This window comes from Ptychodera flava, chromosome 3 (assembly GCF_041260155.1).
Source record: "Ptychodera flava strain L36383 chromosome 3, AS_Pfla_20210202, whole genome shotgun sequence".
NCBI classification, from domain to species: Eukaryota; Metazoa; Hemichordata; class Enteropneusta; family Ptychoderidae; genus Ptychodera; species Ptychodera flava.
In genome coordinates this window covers 41845605-41868220 of record NC_091930.1, presented here as the reverse complement: position 1 = coordinate 41868220, position 22616 = coordinate 41845605, and the positions used below count along the sequence as shown (strand labels likewise).

Here is a 22616-nt window from a genome sequence, read left to right as displayed (position 1 = left end):
ACATGATCGAGATGACAAATTTACTCTGTAACTCACTCAAGATGGCAGGTGTCTACACTCGAGAGGACAACGGCTTTTCCGTCACGATTCTTCGCCAACCCGTCCGTATATCGTTGGACAACGCGTTCTGTGTCACCTATGTACGGTAGTACTGGCTTTCTGATCAGTCCCTTTAAATTTTTTTCAGGATTTTTTCCTAACAGCTCTATGTCTATTTCTATGTCTATTTCAGTCGGGGAAATTCCCGTACGTTATGATTGGGCGGCAGGAAGTATTATAGTTTGGTCCCCTGACCCATTTCTACCGCTGGCTGCGCTGCTCATGAAAATAGAGTCAGGTATTGGCTAATGTAATGATGGCTGCTATTTGTCAATAGTACGAGGGCAGTGATTGCATTGAATTCATTTCAAACTTGGAACTGTAACCTTCAATTTTATTTTCGTATGCCCATGGACTAATCTGACCCCATGGTTTCCCGAACCAAGCATCCTATGTCGACATATAAACGAAAAATCACTTATTTTGAGTCACTGTCGTACATGCGAAAAGAGGGATCACTTCTAAGAAAATACCCTAGACGATAATCGTCATTTGACCACTAAATGCCATCATAGGAAATATAAGTCGGAGACATAAAGTGAAAGTCAAGCCGTGCAAATTACTTGTCAACATCCGATGTTTCGTGGTATACTTTCCATACGGCTTGCCACTATACCGATGTGCTGATCGCATGGTCCTGTCAGGGGACTGTGTCCACTAGTATGCTGTCAAAATTCTGACGGCTCACGCGCAGCCCATACCTGACCCTATTTTCGTGAGCAGCGCAGCCAGCGGCAGAAATGGGGCAGGGGATCAGACTATAATAATGCCTGCCGCGCAATCATCATGTGCGGGGATTTCCCCGACTGAAATAGACATTGCATCAGTAGATGGTCTCATTTGTCAACAAGTTTGATACCTTACTTTGAGTACGAAGGACCCAGAAAACGGTGAAAGTACAGTTTTAGATTAGTTAATCTGTTGCCATGGCTTCTTCAAAGACGGCCTACCTCGTCCGAGGCATACCAGGCCATATTGACGACGAGACGGCAAGTACGAAGATCGAGCTCTTCTTTCAAAATCGACTGAAAAACACGGAAGTGGAGGTTGAGTCTGTGAAGCCCCTTGTCTCACCTGACGATACGACTTACCCACGGGTGTTTCTCGTTGAATTCAATGATTCAATAGGTAAGTGAACTCTGGATACTGAACGCAAAGTGTCCAGAAAATGTGTGCATCTTTGTTAGATGATTGGAGCGGCCGTTATGATAATTACGGATTCATTTGTGCGCACAATCAGGCCAAACAAAAATATTTTGTGGTTTCGATTACATTGTTTTCAAAAACTAGAATAGGAAGCTCAGATATTTTTCATTTTCGCCATTTTTATTCATTAATTCTTATGTCCTTCAGTTGTCTAAAACAATGTAGCCGTGAATTGTCCCTTCATTACAAATTTTCTTATTTGATAGTGTTGTTTATAGAGCAACAGGGACATGTGTTTTTATTTGTTTTGTGTGCGTTTAACTGCCCCCAAACCACACTGACTCACTGTGTTTCTCGTACAGGAAACGTGAGTGTTTGTCATCGATCGATGTCAAACTTTTAGCAGATGTAATTATGATTCGCTCATTTTAATTTCATCACGTTCCTATAGATAGGAATGAAAGGTGGCATTTGCTGTCATTAAGTTCTCTATTCGTCCGAACATCATTAGCCCTTCCCAACTTTCAAATGATTTCTTAAAATGCAGTAAATCCATGTATCTTCTACTCAAGTTCAGCAATGCCCGCACGGTATTATGAGGTCATGAGAATATCCAGTGACACGGTCAGTGATCATGAGCGGAATACTCTAACACGGAGCGGCTCTTTCGCTTTCGTTTCATTGAATGACAATGTAATTTGTGGAAGTCTATACTTTCACTGCCAACGTATCATTGATGCAAGTCAGTGCATGCAAATAACACATTGGCCTCAGGCTCGATTTCGTTGTCCCGTGACTTCTGTCACGACGTTTTCAAAAAGAGGGTCGCATTTATTTAATTTTACATTATGGCTTCATCACTACTAGTGAAGTTTATGACGTCACCAACCCCATCACTGATAATGTATCCGATTATACGGTTTTGTGGCCCCAGATGTTTACTACATCTACTCATAGCCACAGTGGAATCAAGCAAACTTTTAACTCCTATAGTAGGCCTAATTGTCTCGTACATTGTATCGTTCAAAGTTAGCTTTCATCATCCATTATGGGCTTAGAAGAGTATATTATTGCGTAGGCAATATCTTTAAATTTATCCAGCGGATTATATCAGCGTTTTGTGTTTTCAGCTTTACAAGAGCTATGGTCTTTTGGGGCGTTGCGATTGCTAATAGTGCAAACTAATCTTAGTCTTTCACGTATTCCGCTTATCTGAATTCAAATGATATAGTCTTACGTCAAAGGTGCATCGCTCTTATCCAGCCAAAAAAAATATCAAATTAGAAACTAGTGTTGAACACTTCTCTTGTGGATTTGGTGATATTATGATGTTACCACGAGAAGAAAGTGAATTTACTCATCAGTTGGATCTAAAGTTGCAAAGGAGATAAAGACTTGACAAGTCTGTTTCTTGATATGCAAGTGTAAGACACCTTTGACACATAGATATTTCAATGTCTATTTCACAGATGCCATTCAGTCAATATTGCCATCGGACAGCAGTGACTATGAGATATCAATCAAGGACGAGACGATAAGGCTACTGCTCGAGCTTTGCCCCCAAGATGCTCAACAGGGAACCACGCAGCATGGCGAGCTGGTGAGTGACACCATATTTATGTCAAACTAAGTACACGACGTGTTTTGAGATCGATTGGTTACCGAATGAAAGTCAATGAAACTAGAGCGCCTTTGTGCCTGAAATTTGAATTTTTCGGAAAGGTAGATAGTGATAGTAAGAGCGAGGTCAATTGTTTGGCATAGATACTCTTTTGGGAACGACACGACACAGGAATTTACGAGATGAACAACAGTCTATTCATATGCGTTCGGTGATAAAGTTTCGATGGGCGGAAAGACCTAAGGTTAAAGTTCAACCCAGCGACAGGAACCGTGTAGAATGTTACAGGGCATTAAAGTGGTCGTTTATTTTAAGCAATGATACCAGTCGCGTTAAAGGTCCCGCGAGACAAGGTGCGTTCCCTATACGTCTCTCGGTCGTGAAAACTGTTTGCAGGGGGGTAGGAAGAATCTTAGATTTTCTGTCGTCAACCCAATGGCAGATTTATAGCGGGGGGGGGGTGTCAACGCTTTAAGTACAATTTATTTTTCGCCTGTTTATATGTGAAGAGTTATTATGGAGAACTTTGTACCTCGTATTGCAAACGTCATCATCTTTATAAGTACAAAGACAGCCTAGTCATGTTTACAAGCACCGGTCAGTTTTTGAACATACGTCAGCAGCTATGGTTAATTTGTACATGATGTCAGCAGAAATGCAAACTTTAACCCAATGACGTTAAAGAAAACAAGCGTTTTAATGACTTATCTTATGAGATACAGTTTGCGCTGTTTTCACCATTGCATGCAACTATTGTAATATTAAAGGTATATAGTCACCTGTATTCTAAATATGCCCATATATGGTTAAAGGGGCGTTCCTTGGTATTCAAAATGCCCGTGTGAGGGCCCTGTTTTTAAAAAGCGGCCACCCGCTTAAAATCTGTGATTGGTTAGATTCTCTCTTCCCATGGTAACTGTGGCAAAATTGGAAAAGGTGTTTGTATACCTAAACTTCGATATTTGATGAGCAGGGAAAGTTCACTATAATCTTCAGTTATCTGTAGCAATATAATATTATTCTCAACATTTCCATATTACTTAGGACGAATCAATGTCTAGTGTAACGACGACTGAAGATGGTGGGCTGTCTCAACAGCAACGTGTCCGTGGAAACTCCTCAAGCAGGCAAGAAGACGAAGCCACAGGTGACCAGACGGATATCTCACTCGACACGTCGTACGGGTCCTCTTCGACACTAAACGGAATTGAGAGCTACACGACTGACACAATGTCGACGACTTCCGAGTACAGCCATCTGTCGCTGAGTTTAAATGGAGATAAGAGGGACGGACGGCGTCACGACTCGCAGCATGCTCTCTCCGTCGGGAAAAAATCTACGAACCGGAGACCCCAGTACAACCGAACTCCGTCTTGCCCGCAGACGCGTTCATCTTCAAACCAGGGAGATAAAGCAGTGTTTCGTTCAGACCTGAACGACAGCGAAGGTATGTTGGGGTTCGGTTGTAAACGTCTTCCCAATTTGGTACTAAAGACACAAAATGCCTGAAACATTAATATTATCGATATTTGAATTTCAAAATTGCCGCCATCCATGTGTTGACTCTGTGGGCAAAAATCAAATTTTCGATTTTTGAACAAATAAGAGGTTGAACAATTTAATTAGTCCACGGGATTCAAAATTATCACTCATCAGCGGGAGATCGGAACAGTATTTTTAAATTCGAGAGTCTGAATGCTTTTCGCCGAGGCGCCTTCAACCTTATATGGCTTTCCGCACACGTCTAATCTAATCCAAGCCTCGTCTACGTTTATCGTCACTGTCATTTTTTTTGCAAATCCCTCTATGGTCTATTTCCCGTCGTTCATTTCCATGTAAACGCAGGAACCGAGACAACTGTTGGCCAGGATATTCCCGATGAAACCACCATAGAGGTCACCGGATTCGACGCACGGACAAGCATGGAGCACTTAAAACTCTACTTCACCAACAAAGAGATCTCTGGTGGCGGTAAAATAGTGGATGGTCAAATGATGGACGGCAGCGCGCACATAACTTTTAAACATCAGCGTCGTGAGTATGCCTGACTTTGTTGCGCGACTGATGTAGTTCAATCGCCAACGAAGTCTCTGTATTATAACTTTACCTGGTAAACTTCACTTTTTAGTACCTCAGAGCATCGTTACGTCTAGAAGAAAATTCCTTCGAATGCACTCTTACTCACCGACAAATATAACAACAAATATTATAGATCAAATTGCAATGGCAACTAGTAAATAGGTATTGTACGTTAATCTCTTTCATCGGAATGCCAAGGACAACAAATATTGAAAGCTGTTTTCATTGGAAAATTCATCGGTATATTCATGAGCTTGCCGCTGGCGTTGAACTTTGACCCATCACCAAAATGTAAATACCCCACAAGGAAATGGTGTTGAGCTTCTTGCATTATGCAAAGAGAGGTTACATCGAATTCATCATGCGATTCTTTTTCACATCGTCAAAGTAACAGCACTTATCATCGATCTATGGCCCGTGCCAGTGATGCCCTTTCTAGTAATTAATCTTAAACATATGAAGTTGCTAAGATTTCTGTCTATTCCCTCTTCTATGAATGCAGATGCCGATAGGGTCCTGGATGGGCGAGTCCACAAGATAGAAGGCGCTACATTATCTGTGAGAAAGGTAACACCATCCCAGAGAGCTCCAATCGACAAGACCAGTTTTCTCCTAACTGGCTTGCCACCCGGAACTAAGGAGGCCGAGTATGAACTGACTTTGTACTTAGAGAATTGCACTGGCAAACAAAACCCAATTTTAAAATACGCGGAAGGATTCGATAAAGTAATGGTGACTTACCCAACAGAGATTGACGGTAGGTTTTAGAATTCTAAAGTCGTATAAAGTAGTTCCCTAGGACAGTTTGCTAGACAGATGACTAGTTCTACAGAAATAAATATTACAATGAAAGCACGGCATTTGAAAATCGGTGCCATAGTTCCGGACACCTGTTTAGTCGATGACATTTCTCCTCAAAGCGAACGTTTTTTGAGTAATGGTGTCTAGAAGAAGTTGTTGGCTTTCGATACGACATGGTCGAAAATATCACTGAGAAAAAAAACTTTTTTTAAAATTAATTCAAATAGCTGAATTCTTGAAACTCGCCGACATAACACAAGTTTGCGATCTCAAAATATCGATGCAATAGGTCGTCGCAAGTAGAGGCAAAATGTAGCAGACAGAAATACAAGAATATACATTTTCAGCCTAAATATGGAACACCCGCGCATTTTATTTGTTTGTTCTATAAAATTATTTCTTTGACAACGTTCCGATTATACTGCTACAGTGACTTTTATTACAATATCCATCATCTTCCGTTACTAGACTTCGACAAACTGATGCAGACCATCGATCAAAAGTCGTTTATGAATGAAAGGCTGACATGCGAGGCTGTCCGTCAACCGAACTGCGTGATTGTGAGCAACCTAAAAGAAGGTACGACCGAGACACTGCTGACATTGTACTTTGAGAATAAAAGGAGCGGCGGATCCGAAGGTCAGGTAGAACGCGTTGTATTTGACGAGGAGAACGCCTGCGCCTTGGTGTACTTCAGAAACTATACAGGTAAGTGAGTGACTGTCAGTACAATTACAAACGTTGATACACTAAAGACGCACCTCGGATTCAGGGAAACACGAATTTCCAGTGACCTTTGGTAAAGATAGGAAGTCAATTATTCTTTGCAAAGTGCCATTGCGAACAAAGTTGCAATTGTTCTATACTCGGCTCATATAGGTTACTCGATCAACTTCTGTTTTAGGTGGTGGTTTGTTTGTTTGTATTTTTTGAAGTTGAGAAACTTTTTATTGAACTAAATTGCTCAAATGTTCACTTTGGTGAAACGTGTACTACTTGAATATTTTTATTTAATATGAAACGTTTGGTTATGAAATATACTTTCAGGATCATGATACAAAGATGTTTTGCAGGTAGTAATATATTCATTTCTGAACATTTTTTGGTCTGCTTCAGATGCAAGCAAAGTTTTGAACAGACAGCATACCCTGAAGGAAGAAGAGGTCACCGTGCAACCCTTCTACGACGTTCTTGGACGGTTTGCAACCGACTCTCGCACCACTGATGCCGGGCAAGCTGAAACTGCGACTGTTCTCGACGTAAATCCATCGATCATGGAATACATCATGGAGAATGAGCCGCTGAAGAAAGCGTTGGTGCAGAAACTACGTGACGTCAACGCAGAGATCCGATGGCCGTTCGACCGAAAGGAGAAAGCTCAGCTTCACTCCATCAATAGCTTGGGTACCAACAATGCAAAGACATGGGAGAGGGCGGCGGTCACTGCCTTTCACGCTTACCGCAATGAGTTCAGAAGTGTTGAGGTCAAAGCGTCACAGGCGGTGTTTGATAAGGTACTCCAGCAAACTACTGCGGCTGCAGTTGGCCGTGGCGTCAAGGTTACACCGAGGGCAGCCACTTCTGAGATGGTTCTCTGCGGAAAGGCCAAGCAAGTGAGTGAAGTAAAGAAAGATACGGAGACTTTCATTCGGGAAGTCGAACTGTGGCTGGAAAAGGAGAGGAGACAGACGAGTGAAGAAATAACATTGTCACCGTTGCAGGTCAAGCAGCTCAACATCTTAGACTTTTCCAACTTGGCGCAGAGGGAGTGCGCCAATGTCAAAGTCATCATTGATCACGAAAAGAATAAAGTGAGAATCGATGGCGAATTGGACGACACAAAGCATGTCAAAACAATGATGTACAAGTTCCTTGCTGATTTGAAAGTCAAAATACTGTCAGCATCCCCACTTGCCAAGTTTCTTGGTTCGGAGAATGCGCTGGGTCTCATAACGTGTATTCTTAACGACAGTGGCGTTCTCGCCGTATATGACGCCCAGGGCGGGGACATCACTATCTCTGCAGTAAACCAAAGTGATCTAGATAAAGCCGCTGACATATTGAACGACAACGTCAAGCAGAAAATCTTAAACATACCTCCCGAGTCGCGTTCTTGTCTGCATGGAGATGGTTGGCAGGGTCATGTGAACGAGGTAGAAGAGAAATTCGCGGTTGTGGTCGGATATTTTGCTAACCAGCCTGATAGGGTCAACGTCACCGGACTTGTCGACAACGTCGATAGAGCTGTGTCAGATCTGAAGAGATACATCGACGGTAACACCGCCGTCGATAGGTTCATCCGTGTTGCCAGCGGGAAGGTTGAATTCATGTTTAAACACATGAAATCCGCTCTTGATGATCTGGCAGAAACTGGTATTGCCGTTGAGGAGAAGAAACACAAGGACACTGATGGCCCTGGTGTGATTATCCATGGAACGAAGGAAAATATCGACAATGGTGAAACGAGAATAAAGGAGTATCTGAACGCCATCAAACATGACAGACGTAGCATGGAACAGCCAGGACTGGCCAGACTTTTTCAGCACGAAAGGGGTCGAGCATACATTAGGCTCGTTGAGGAAGACCACGGATGTGTGATAGCTGTTTCGGTCACTCAATCACCAGATGGTCGAACTGGCCTCAAAGAGGAAATCCAGCCTTCTCAAAAATTGCAGTCAAGGCTTACGATCGTCTGCCAGGTCCAACTGAGTTTGGGGCGGAGGGTAGTCGTCATGAAAGGCGATATCACCAAGATGCGGGTCGATGCCATTGTCAATCCAGCCAACAACAAGCTGGACCATGGTGGTGGGCTTGCAAAAGCTATCGTGGATGCAGGTATGTAACAAGACAACAATACTTTGGATTAAAGGCATCAATAGCACTATCACACGTCTTAAGAAGGTCTCAGAGAGTAAATCTAACTGGTGATATTCAAACTTCAATGAGGGCAAAATAGAGACAGAAAGACAGGGCAAACCCAACGACAATAGAAAAGGATTTTGGGTACACAGAAAACCAAACATTTAGAGACAGGAATGGTGAAGACTAGGAAATTGACATGTTAATAGAGAAAAGCACTGGATAAATAGAGCTAGAACGGCTGATAGAAACACCGAAAACCAAAATATGTCAACAGAAATCGTAATCGTTTTTAAATCATCATTTGTTACATCGTTTTATTGAGATAATTCAAACAGCCATTACTTCATTTCAGGAGGAGATGTTATTCAGGAAGAAAGTGACAGGATCATCAAAAAATATGGGAATCTGGTAGATGGTCAGGCAGTGTCAACAGGGCCAGGGCGTTTGCAGTGTAAACGTGTCATCCATGCCGTAGGTCCGAGATGGGACATCATGAATGGTGGAAACTTTGAAAGCCGGTGTGTGAAGAAGAAACTACTTCTGGCGGACGCTGTCTCACAGAGTCTAAAGGAGGCAGAGAGATGCAATTGTACGTCAGTCGCTGTTCCCGCAATCAGTTCTGGAGTCTTTGGCTTTCCTCTTGACTTATGCACAGAAATTATCGTAGAAGCGGTTAGGATTTACAACCTTGAACATCAGAATGAACGCCTTCTTGATGTGTTCCTCATTGATGTAAGTGACAGTGTTTGCAATATGTTCAAGGGAGCGTTGGAGAAGTATTGCGGGCAAAGCAATGTCTGCATCCCAGGTAAGTTACTTCAATGTATAACTATTCAGCATAAAATGATGACAGTGGAGAGGTACTTGCGAGAACAACAACGGAACATTTAGCTAGTACCGTGCATGCGATTGAATTTGGATAATATGGTCACTATCTGACGATATTCTTCGTCTAGTCGGATGAATATTCCTAGCAACAATTTTTCACTCGTGGATTTGAAAGCAGCCTGAGTATGACCTGGAGAAAAGTCCAGATCCCCAATTTGTTGCATACCATATCAAATAACGAAAATGAAACTCAAAGTTACTCGACCACAACCATGGGCATTGTTCACTCTGAGAGCTTTGATATTGCTACTCTGATGGACACATTCATGGCAAGTTCAATAACAATAGTGTACTGATGTTTTTTGTAATAGGGCAGGACCAAAACAGAAGAGGAAGCGCCACCAGGCCTGGACATAAGAGCAGTCACCCACAACAAAGCAAATCAAGCCTCAATAGACATGAAATAGCTACTGCAGAAGGAAAGGTCATTCGATTGGTCAAGGGCAGTATAACCAGGCAGACGGTAAGAAAATTGTTACCTTAGCCGGACTATGGTTGGCCGTTGAACCGGCAACTGTGTACTAGTTATTTTATTGCCTAGTATGACTTGCGGGGATTGCAGAAATCACTAACGGGGTGACTTTAAAGCTTTTTGGGTAAGAATATTTTCACAGTCTTTGTTTTTGAAAATAGAAAATTTTCGCCAACACAGTTAAGACAGGGATGGCGGCCAATTTTAATGTCAAGTGCCGAATAATGTTCGACAATATGATTCTTGAAAAAGAAAGCCTTAATCTTCTGCCAAGTGTCGAATAATGTTCGACGATTGGTAGAAGATTAAGGCTTTCTTTTTCAAGAATCATACATACTTGAAATGTTTTAAGGTAATATGCATCTTGAATGTAAAAGATTTAACTTTTCATGCAACTTTGTTGAATTAAACATTCAACAATCCGTATACCAAACGAAAAATAAAAATGGGGGTGTCACCCTTCAGAGGTTGGTACTAGAGACACAAACTGTAAAACATACACCGATATTTGAAACTCAAACTGGACGCCATCCCTGTGTTAACTCCATGGGGAAATAAAAGTTTTGATCTCTGGAAAATTAATATGGTGAAAATTGCTCTAAATTGTTCTAACTCTAAGGACTTTAGAATAAGCAACAACTAGTGGTAGATCAGAATAGAATGGTTACAAAATCCAAATATCAGGTCTCAGGGGGCACATTCTACCCAAATGGACATTTTAAAGTTCGAAAGTCCTACTCCTGTATCGTCTTGACTTTCCAGACGGATGTCATTGTGAATACCACCGGGAAGAACATGGAATTGCAGAGTGGAGGGGCAGTATCACAAGCCATCTTACGAGAAGGTGGTGTGGGGATACAACGAGAAATGGATTGCAAAACGAGGCAAAGAGGGACCCCTGACGTCGGACAACTTCTTTTGACTGGTAGTGGTAATTTGAGATGTAAAGCAATATACCATGCATTCTGTGGTCCTTGGACTGCAGGAAAGGATGGCTCGGAAAAGGTAAGATGAAGGGAGAGGCTATGTTCCCTAGTGTAAAGATGAACATTCAGAATAGATAGACGAGGACAGCAACATCATCAACAATACAATATTATGTTTTGTTATATTCTTGTCGCATCTGAATGATAGCAGAGTTATCATTACCGCCACATCAATAGCGGTTAAAAAAAGATGGCCATATTTGTTTTGTGTCTTTTTTAATATTTCTCTTTTTGCATTCTCGTCGAGGTAACTTTCCTCGATCTACAGCCGACCGCGACCTCCTTCATCTTTCTGACGTGTTCGCTGATATCATGCATTCGGTAACATTTGGCAAGGACAATTATTTTTGTATCACTTTACTCATAGGTTGTGCGGCATATAATGAGAGAATCGTTTAAGGTGGCTTGCAAGACTAGCTTGAAATCCATCACGTTTCCTGCTATTGGTACTGGCGGGCATGGATACCCCAGGGAAAGAGTGGCCGATGTCATGTTAGAGGAAGCACTGAACTTCAGCAAGCGTTATTCACATAGTTCTTTGACTGATATACACATTATTGTGTACGATAAGGATTATCCTACTATTCTGGTGAGACTAAAATTTCAACTCTAATCAGCAGCTACCTTTAAAGTTTCCTTTGATTTTGGAATCCATATACATGTTTTAGCGTAGATATTTACAACCAAACGTGTAAAAAGACGAGGGGTACAAATAATTACACATCTTAAGGTGTCTGTGTATATTATACTTTATATGAGAAATACAAAAAGGGAATACACCTAGCGGTTTAGGTAAAAAAGATACTCTAGTGTACGTTGTTTGTGCAAAGTAAATCAAGAATGTATTGAATTATATAACATGCACTCTACATATTTGAAGGGAGGTAATATTTATGATGCTCTTCGCATTTGAACGAAGTACTTCTTTGCGCTAAAAGCGTATACCTTAAAAGATGCTTCAGAGAGAGAGAGAGAGAGAGAGAGAGAGAGAGAGAGAGAGAGAGAGAGAGAGAGAGAGAGAGATGTTAAAGAAGCTAAGAGTGGCAATTTATATGTAAAACCATTTTATTACCATCATAACAGGCTTTCCAAGACAGATTTGTGGGGCACCAGTCACATTCTAAACCCCAATCACAGTCAAGAGAATTCCATGGCTATTTTAAAGATCATCGAGGTCATTTTCCTTACAAAGACCACCGAATCAAACGTAGGTCCATTTATTCGAGCGTTCATGCGAACATTTATTCATTTATTGCTTGATTCCTTCATCCGTACTTTAATCCTTCTACGATTTCCTTCCTTCCTTTATTCCTGTATGAACTATTCTTGCATTTCCAGTCCTTCGTTCATGTATATAATATATTCATGCATTAATATGCATTTATTCATCAATATTTGCAAAGTGAAATTTATGTTTTTATGGTCATTGTTCTCTTTTGCCAGTACCTCAAGGGATGTTTATATACTGTTTGAACGTTTGCATATAAATTAGATCGCTATCTTATACCGATGTACATGTGTATTAAGTCAATAACTTTCAAACGATTTCGTACAAGGATACCATGATAAACATATTCACGAAATGCATGTTTTGATGCATCCCATGTCGTGTTAATTATTCTTGGTGGGATGCTTAACATTGCTCAGGTAAATGTCGGCGATTTCTTTTCATCGATCAGCTCAGCAGCTGGAAGTATATGTGTAAAACGGAAACTTTGACTTCGATTTAAAAAGTTGTATGATATTGTCTTCATAAAATGATATTGTAGCCTTATTTTTGTCAACAGAGTTAAAACAAGCATCTAGTGGCGACGTCAGCTTGGAAATAGGAAACGTCAATGTTGAACTTGTTCAAGGAGATATCTGTAAGCAATCAGCCGACGTAATGGTGAACTGCACTAGCAACAATTTGACGTATGAAAGTACGTGATTCCAGCCATACTCTATTCACCAACTCTTACTTAATTAGATACTGTTTTACATGTTATAAGAATCGCTTTTTTCGCAAACTTTCGGATGCACATAATGGAGTGCATTGTCATTCAAACATTCCTTGCAATTCTTTACATTTCCAAATATGCAGACTTTAAGATGTATAGCAACGAATTAAACTTGAGGTCTTAAGCTTCAATATTTAACTTGACCTAATGGATTTGAACATCAGAAGTTGACGAACAGGAAATTTGATTCTTTTATACCTTCTTAGGGGGTGTTTCTAAAGCAATCGTAGAAGCAGCAGGTCAAGAAGTGAAAGACGAACTCATTAAAATTGGTACGTATGTCCTTTAACTCTTTAGCAGACCCTTTTGAATTTCAGAAATGGATATCTTTCTATCTGGAGACTTTTCTTATTCCATTAACTATATATGACGTAAAACACATACCCTTCTGTACATTTGGTTGATTGGCTAAATCATATGCTGCTGACCACCAGCGTGTTTGCAATGTTATATCTGATTGGTCGATTGTCACTATTCACAGCAGCTTAGGGAGTTTAATTGTATTATTCAATTATAATGGTAAGATTCTGCCAACCAATTGGATAACAGTTTCGAAATCGCTACAAGTTGGCCCGCTAAATGTGGTAGTAACAGACTTGAATTATTTGTTTGTGCTAAGTTCGAAAGCAGAGACACACACATTGTCTTACCAACCAAAGAGTATTTTCTACCCTCTAGCTTTCGGGATTTTTCACCCTTTTTATACTCCACTTCACTCGAGCGAACTTATAAAGTTATTCTTCGCATAGATATGGTTTTTTTCTGGCCTAATCCGAAAAATCGTATTTGAAAATGAAAGATGAAGTTTAGTTGTATGTCGCTCTACTTAATGTTTCAGAAAAGCAACGGGTTGGTAGTGTTGTGTTGACCAGTGCTGGAAGACTGAATTGCAAGAAAATAATACACCTTGTACCAGATCCTGACAACATGAAAGACAGTGTACAAGCTGTCTTGAAACTTGCTGACCTTTGCCGTTACTCTACAGTTGTCATGCCAACGGTCGGCACAGGTATAGGACAAGCTAAAAGTCTTGTGTTTGCGCTACATGTAACTCGTGTTAAATGATTAAAAGTATAATGCTGTGTACAGGTAACGATGAGGATAAGTATGGTGTCGTTGTGATATCTTATTTATGATGGAGAGGCCAACACAATCTCAGATTTTAGTTTATGAAGACTCATTATTCGATAGATAAAATTACAATACGCAACAGTAACCAGCTGCGAAAACTTCCTTTAGATTTTCACTGAGGATCATAAAAAGAGCTTTTTAACATTTGTGTGTACCTGCATAGTCATGCTATTATAAAATATACAATGTTAATCATAACTTTCGAAACACCTTGCAGGTTCGCTACGCAAGCATCCAAGGGAAATTGCAAAGAAAATATTCGGAAGCATCGAGGATTCACCTAAACTGGAAACAGTCAACAAAGTCCGAATCGTAATTTACCAACAAGATATGATGGACGTATTCAAGAAAGCCATGGAAGAATTTTGTGAACCATCATTTACGAGATCAGTAAAGAGGACGATGAGTGAGTCTGTAAATGTGATTGTAACAAGCTTATTGTTTGTGATAAAGGATCCAGCACGATCGTTAAATTGAATTCTATGTCCCCAGACTTGTTTGCTTCTTCAATATAGGTATAATAATTTAATAACACCCTTACCGAGACGAAATAAATGATATCGGTACTGTAAAGTACATTTCTTCATAGCAAACTTAGTAAATAACGCACTAACGCTTAGATAGAAAACAAAAAACTACTAAAATACATACCGAATATTTCGTGTATTTTTGTGACGAATAAGAACACATATATCAAGAAGGACAATTTAAGAAACTGGCGTGTTGTTTCGTTATCTATACCTGGAATTGGAAGCATCTTATGTTTAATACCTCTCGAGTTTTGCTTTATACTGTGCGAGCTGATTTTAGCATTGAGGGGCGAGTAACTCTACGTTTTCACATTATATTCATCAGTTGTTATTATTTATGTCAATTGCAAGTTCTTGTGCTACTCCCAAAACCATGTTGGAACATCCATTATTACTCTTAAAACTTGTAGTCTGCCGTGTAAAATATCCAGTCAGTTTACACATTTAAATTCTAGTCCAGACCTGAATGCACCCATCAACAATAACGATGAAGTCTATACATGTTTACATGCTGAATACGCTGTATCTCAAGATGCTTTAAAGGCTCAGAATAAAAGCTTGCAATAGACATAAAAAAGTAATGAGTAACTCATCAAAACCAAAAGTTACTGGCCGAATAAGCGTATTCCTTCCTCTATAGGGAGAGGGCACATGTCTTCTGAGTTATCATTTCCATAGATGATCTAACTTTCATGTGTTACTGCACTCTAATATTTGACCCTTTTCATGTAACAGGGAAATTTTTCAGCGGCAAAACGAGAGACATGGCTCCAAAGCTACACCAGAGAGAAACCAATACACACGAAGAAAGACAGCAGTCTTTGCCAGTGGTGTGGTTTGACATCTTCTCTGGCTCTGAGAATGATATAAAGTCCGCATTTGACAAGCTTAACAAATGTGTCGAAAGAGAAATAATTGAAAAGGTAAATTTGTGTAGCCATTGTACGTGATACATTAACATGCAGAGATACTTAAACCTTTTTTTCTGTTTAGGTATCAATTCTTACAGGAAGTTACAGTTAAGCAGAGTGCCTTACTTGATATATTGTTCTCTTTTTTGTTTTATCCATTAATTTTAGGTAGTTGAAGACAATGATGTTGGTAGTCTAACAGATGATGAGGTCACAGAACTGAAAAAGCAGGCAGAATCTTTGCAAGTAAGAAATTAATTTTTCTCTAGCTGGAGGTTATTTTAAGAAGAAACGTATTACACTTGCTAAAAGAAGAGAATGTAACACGATTGGAACTAATTTTGGGTAATTGGATAGTGCATTAATGTTGGTTTAATCTGCAAATGTAAGCTCATCTGCTTTTTCGCAATACATTTGAAATTATGAGTAATTATAATATTGCAACTATAAATATGGAGCATCCAACGAAATTTGAACAATATAATGATAAATAATGATCAAATTCTCCCAAATTAGTTCCAATCGTGTTATGTTTATTTGTCCGTGTGTGTGCTTTAATTATTGACGTGCTTTTAAATGTCGCAAATATGTTTGTGTTTTTTCATGTACCTTTCTTGTATATTATGAGTGTAAACGTTCCTTTGCTCTCGTCCAGCCAATTAAGGGAGCGTTCAGTTATTATGACCGAGGGTGGGCCGGCAAATTGTTCATGTTCATCTGCCAAAATAAGTGAACCCCCTACCCACTGCTCCAAAAAATTGATGATCCCCTTTTAAGATGACAACAGTTTCATGACCCCTCATTGCTAGAGTAAAGCTGCACACAAAAACACGTCTGGAATGGGGTGCGATAGAATCCAAAAACAGATTCTGAGGTGTTTTTTCTCAAATGACCCGCTAGCAAACACACAAAATTGTTCGCATTCAAATCTCCCTTTCTGATATGCTATAATTCCCCCTCCAAATGATTGGAATGAATTTACAGATGGGTCGCTTTTTTTTTGGGGGGGGGGGCATGCATTTATGAAGGGTCAGGAAATTTCATGCATGCCTTTTTGGGAGGGTCACCATTTTTTGCGCAACTATTAGAAGGCAAAATGTGGCTCATATAGTGCTTCGTCCTAAAATATCAAATCACAATACATGGGAGTGTGTTGGGCAAGCTATTAACATTTGCCAATATAAAACAAGCCATATCTATACATTTACACATGTTTGATGATTCATGTAAATGTACTTTGTTTGCAGTGGCAGTTAAAAGTGTGTGTGTGTGTGTGTACAGTTAAATGACTTCAGAAAATGAAATCATGCAGCGAATCATTTTTCTCTCTCAGAATATTTCTGAACACTGATTCTTCTTTATGACTGGGCGGATACTTATGAAAATAAAGTGACCCCTCTGTGCTGTTTGAAAAAATACATGACCCTCCCCCTTTGCAGTTTTTAAATTTAAGGTGACCTTCCCCAACCCCTGGATTTTGCCGGCCCACCCCTGGCCGTAATACCTGAACGCTTCCTAAGTGTAAAGCAGATTTCTTTAATCACACGATGCTAGCTATAAGGTATATTTTATTGTATTCCATTGTCTGCTTTGACTTGTGCATATTTTTAAAAAATTTAAACAGTTCTCGCTGTCGCCCTTTGCTAGTCCATATCGAGTTGGTCTCAAGTCTTCTTCTTATCATATATAGGCAAGAGTAGAAGAAATCAATACGGGTCGTGTTTTTCGACTCAAATTGAAAGGAACGCCAGAAGCCGTCATGGAACTCAATGACAAAGTAACTGAGTTTCTCAAGCGCGTTCAAGAAGAGCACAGGCGTGAGGCTGCAGCAACAGCGCTGGCAAAGAACGTAGCTTGGTTGTACTGGAACGAGGATGGCTTTGAAGAGTACGAGGATGAAGTTGCCGGTTACATCGAACAGGAGTACAAGGCCGGCAACGAGGATGTATTCTTCGAATTAGATGACTCTTCATACCAAGTCTGTTTTGATTCCATGACAGAGGTCGACTTGTCGGACGGGTCCAAGGTTCCTGTCAGAAGAGATTTGAAAGAAGGTCGGTTTGAAAATTAAACGTTATTTAAAATTGCAACCTTCAATTTATCATGTGCTATGAAACATACAAAACACTGAACATCATCTTGCCAATCCTGCACGATCTTAAATTCTTTAACAATTACTACATGTACTATTACAGCCCCGCAGAGCCTGAAAGGTCATATCTGGTTTCAACAACGCTTATCTCTTCATAGCAAAAACCTTTATAGGCTGCGCACTGTATCGCTGAGTCATACGCTTTTGCAAAAATGACATAATGTTTTGTCACCACAGGTGGTATTTCGCTCCCTAAGCACTGGACAACCATGAATGATTCTGAGGGAGTGAAGCAAGTGCCCCTCATCAGATCAAGTGAAGAATACATCAGAATAGCCGACGGATTCAAAAAATCGATGTTGCCAACAGTGACAGAAATAGTACAGGTAATGGAAAAAAGGAAGCACACATACATACAAATTAGGAAAAGGAAATGTATGTATGTAAGATATGTCTGTATGTCTGGATGGATATCTGTATGTCTCGATGGATGTCTGTATATTTCTGGGTGGATGGATGGTTGGATGGACGAATGGATGGACGGATTTTAAATGTCTTTTGAGCACGCGTTGGAAGCCTACACTTTAAGAACACTGCAACTTTTAGTTCTGGTTTTGTGTTTGATGATTAATGACATGAGACAATTTTTTCTTCTTTAATAATTTGATGACCTTGGAAGAGCTCTGAGTTACTGTCTTATATCTCAGTAACTCCTAGTATTAGAAGTTTGGTGACTGTTGTATATTGATATGGCTAATGTTTTTCCAAAACACTTTGATAACTTAATTTTTTGTATCTCTGCAACTGAAACAATTGTAGGCATTTTGTCAATAAAAATAAGTTACCCTCTCAAGCTAACTGACCAACTTTTTGGTTGCAATTTACAATACCGCACTGGCCCCTGCAACGCTGCTTGCAGCTTTAGTTCTTGTCTGTAATTAGCACAGACATAGTTTTGCAACAAATGTCGCAACGATGTATTTTTTTCTGTTGATTCCATCACATGGAATAATTCATTCTCTTTATCTTGACAGATACGACGAATCCAGAATAAGCAATTATATCGACAAGTGATGCTGAAGAGACAGGCCATGGAACATAAAAGCAAACCTGGAATCACAATAGAGAGAAATCTCTACCATGGTACAGCCTCCGAAACTTGTACTAAAATCAATGCGCAGGGATTCAACAGAAGCTTCGCAGGAAAACATGGTAGGTGTAGAGACTTCAACTGATAAGCTTATACAGAAATGAATGTACTTGTCGAACCATCTTTCTTACATCTTTCAGCTGTCGTAATGTGCCTTTGGAAAATAATTTTATTTGACTAACATGAGAGACCGGGGTGGCTTTTAGACGTTACATCGCTATTATTATAGCACAGAATGCGCTTTTATTCACCGCAAAATGATAAATTTCCATGATCCCGAATTCGAGTGGTCAAAATGGATAGTACAGCCACTGTTATTGTCTGATGGTGGCGCGCAAATTTTCGAATAAATAAACTTCGTATATTCTGATGCTAGGTTCTCTTCCCTCACTACGCTTGCAGCGATAATATTCTCTAAATTATAATTTGCTGTGTACGAGAGAGAGAATTTTCCTCACCATGTTTGACTGTGTTTATTTTAAATTTCAACTGAATGCGTTGAGAAAACCGTGACATCTCCAATACACGCCCTTTGCCTGAGTCAATTTATGCATTTGTGAACTTTTGCAACTCGTTCATTTTCACTGTTCTCTGCTTCCAGCCGCTGCGTATGGACGAGGATGTTACTTCGCCCTCAGCGCCAACTACTCCTCTTCGGACACTTTCTCACCTCGCGACGCCAACGGTCAAAAGCACATGTACCTCTGTAAAGTCCTGACTGGCGAATACACCACTGGGAGACGCGAGATGCTGGTTCCTCCATCCAAGAATCCAAACAATCCTACTGATTATTACGACAGTGTCGTGGATAACACTGCAAACCCGACCATATTTGTCATTTTCAACGATGCTATGGCCTATCCGGAATATCTAATCACTTTTAAATGATTCATTTAATGATGTCAGCATTTACACAACAAACGAAAGTTACCGTTTTATTGTTTTTCGTTTTAGCATATATTTAGACTCGTGTAACTTTCTTCAGAACTTTCTGTTTTTGTTTTGGACAAAATTATTTTGCCAAAATGTGATGAAAATAGGACTGCGAACCATATTGATCATATACGTAGTCGATAGATTTGCTATCAAATACACATGTTCACGTCATTCACGTTTTCAGTCCATAATTAAATCGAAACAAGCAAATACTGTACGATATTCTCAACAGAAAAACAAGTGAAAAACTGAAGGCGACGTTAATCTGGAACCATAAACACAACTAAATATTGTATTTTAAGTTTCTCAAACTCAAACTCAAACTCTCATGACATTTTGCTACAATAGCTGCACTGGCTTCCGATCACCTACACGATCCATTTTAATATCCACGCGGCACTACATTGCTTGACCTCATCACACATTTCAGAACTCATCACAGAAAGGTAATCCAAATATAACTCTACATATTCCAGCAACAAACAACAAGTCAGTGTGTCATCATTGAAATTTATTTCGTACGTCATCCAAAGTGAATATCTTCAAATCAAGATTCAAAACTCATCTACTTTGATGAGCATTACTCAGGTGAGCTGAGAGCGACACCTGGCATATTTTCGGTGGATTTAGGCTTTATTTAAACAAATTAACTAAATGTACAAAAGTACTTCCTTTTAGAGGGGTTATTACAGCGATGTGATCATATGTTCCATAGCATACCTTTTGCTAGCTTTCATCATGATAAAATCGCAGCTCTCCTTTGCTTTAATGTTCGTAACTCACTTAAATTGATGATCCGTTTGCAACCATTATTATATCACATATTACTTGCAACAGGCTTAAAATACCGTTCATGAAATTAAAATGCTGTTTGAGCCATTCGGATCCATTCTTAAGAATTTTAGATAAGAAGTCAAATACAGAAATATATTCATTGCTTAACAGTACACCATGCCACTTTACACTTATAATTGATGGTGATGTCACGCTAGTCTTTAATTCGTATAGACGTGTCCCGATTGAGGACGTTCTGTTGATCAATCAAAATAGTGTAAAAGTTGAGAACCTTTATGTCAAAATTAAAGGTCACATGTTAGTTGCCTTAAATTGTTTACTGTATTCAAACATTGAGATTTCAAAGTTAACCCAGATCAGTGAAGTTCCGTATTTGTAGTTTATTCATTCATTCTTGCATCACAATCTATGGTTGCACGTCACAAAGGCTATTCTTATGAGCTATACATAGCTCACGTTATAAACTCTCACTGTGCATTTAACTCACAAAAGTAAATGCAACAGAAAATATCTAAGTGAATAAAAAAATAGATAAATCAACATATTATGTAAATCAATAAGTCATGATCAATAAATGAATGCTGGTACAAAAACACAATTCTTATGAGGAATCTGTTTTCTTCTCAAAAGCGAAATGAATGCGAATAGGAGCTAGAAAATAGCTAATGCAAAGCTAATGAGTGTCCAGCTCCTGATGCGTTCTGACTGAGAATTAAATAAACAGAATATCTAAACTAAAGGGTATTTACGTTGGAGAAAAGGTAACGGGAGTTTCGCCAGGTACTTAAGTAGTTCGCCTCTCGAAAATGAACAACAAACGTTTGCTGTAGCTTTTCTCAAGCAAACTGTCAACCATTCTAGACTTCCAAAATCAAGAATCCAAATCGAGGTTTACCTTGGAAATGTTGGTCCCAGAGAAATAACTTACCCTATGTTTACCTATCTGGATATTTGAAATTCAAAATAGCAGTCCTGACTGTGTTATGTCTACGGGAAAAGTAAAATTCTCGATTTTCAAAAAAACTAAAACAATAAGCCGATAAATATTTAATTTACCCGATAAGCTTCAAAATAAGTCCTCACAATTGGTAGTGTGCGTAGGCGGTGGCCAAGAAAAGATGTCCCGATTTCAGCTGCAGCCATAGTCACCGGAGATGCTAAATGCGTTGACGGCGCTTGTCTATATTTTGCTTTGTTTGAGTTTTAACCATTGTGAGGCTTACAGATATAATAAATACACAATTTCACGATTTCGAAATGAAGGAATGCAACTTGCATGTTGTTGTGATTTTTTGGCGGTGAGAGAGTCAGCAGAGGCCTGTTATAGCTTCTAGCTGAGACGTCAGTGAAAAATGACCATTTTGAACACGTCCATATTTAAGTAAATCGATAGAATTTCCCTTTAACAGATATTTCGAGATATCTATGTAAATATCTTGACTTGAATGGATGACTTGAATATTTGGACAGAGCTTAGCTGGTAAACAGTATAGAAGAAGTAAAGATTGGGAATGATTTGGTTCCTGCATGGCTGAAGTGATCTTAAATACATTGAGCTGAGTATACAAAAGTAAACTAATCTATAAAGATTAAAACCCAACAAATAAAAAAAGGATAAGATTCTGTGGTTGATCTCATGTAAAAAACACGTCCGATGACGTACCTATTAACTATAAAAAAAATATGATCATCGTAGAAATAATGTCACTTTGAGGACAGATGACAGTAATTCCATGAATTACACATGTCGAGGCTGCATGTCAACTCGTATAGCACCCCATTATAGCAGCAGCTGATATTTCATGAATCGCTCAATAGATTTGAATCAAATCTGGTTTGTAGATTCTGTTTGGGCAATGGCAAGTACTGATTAGTTTTTAGTGGGTGCGGCTGACAAATTTTACTCTAATTTGCGTAATAAGTGATTTCAGAAGAAAATGACCTCCGAACTTCAGAAGAACGATAGTCATGGAATCTCAGTAGTATCTTTAAAGTCGGCTACAGATTTTATCTCAAACAGAAGTTCGTCTTCCCTACTAAGTAGGTTAACCCATTGTGATACTTGCGAAGAAGACTTAATTTCAGCATCGGTTTTCATTGGCTCAAGTTTCAGCAAT

At 39.5% G+C, this 22616-nt stretch overlaps 1 protein-coding gene across 1 annotated transcript; it reads left to right on the top strand.

The window, feature by feature from the left end:
• The first annotated feature begins 929 nt into the window (after window positions 1–929).
• Window positions 930–21097, top strand: LOC139130056 (protein mono-ADP-ribosyltransferase PARP14-like). The gene is made up of 22 exons (XM_070695775.1): window positions 930–1227; window positions 2715–2845; window positions 3911–4313; window positions 4712–4900; window positions 5448–5702; window positions 6215–6454; window positions 6863–8581; window positions 8961–9416; window positions 9808–9959; window positions 10731–10973; window positions 11322–11543; window positions 12038–12161; window positions 12742–12876; window positions 13161–13226; window positions 13793–13963; window positions 14303–14491; window positions 15351–15538; window positions 15695–15772; window positions 17217–17580; window positions 17856–18004; window positions 18653–18830; window positions 19370–21097. Exons 1-22 carry the CDS (start codon window positions 1026–1028, stop codon window positions 19654–19656), a joined length of 6141 nt encoding a protein of 2046 aa, XP_070551876.1. The 5' UTR covers window positions 930–1025; the 3' UTR covers window positions 19657–21097.
• Window positions 21098–22616: the final 1519 nt, after the last annotated feature.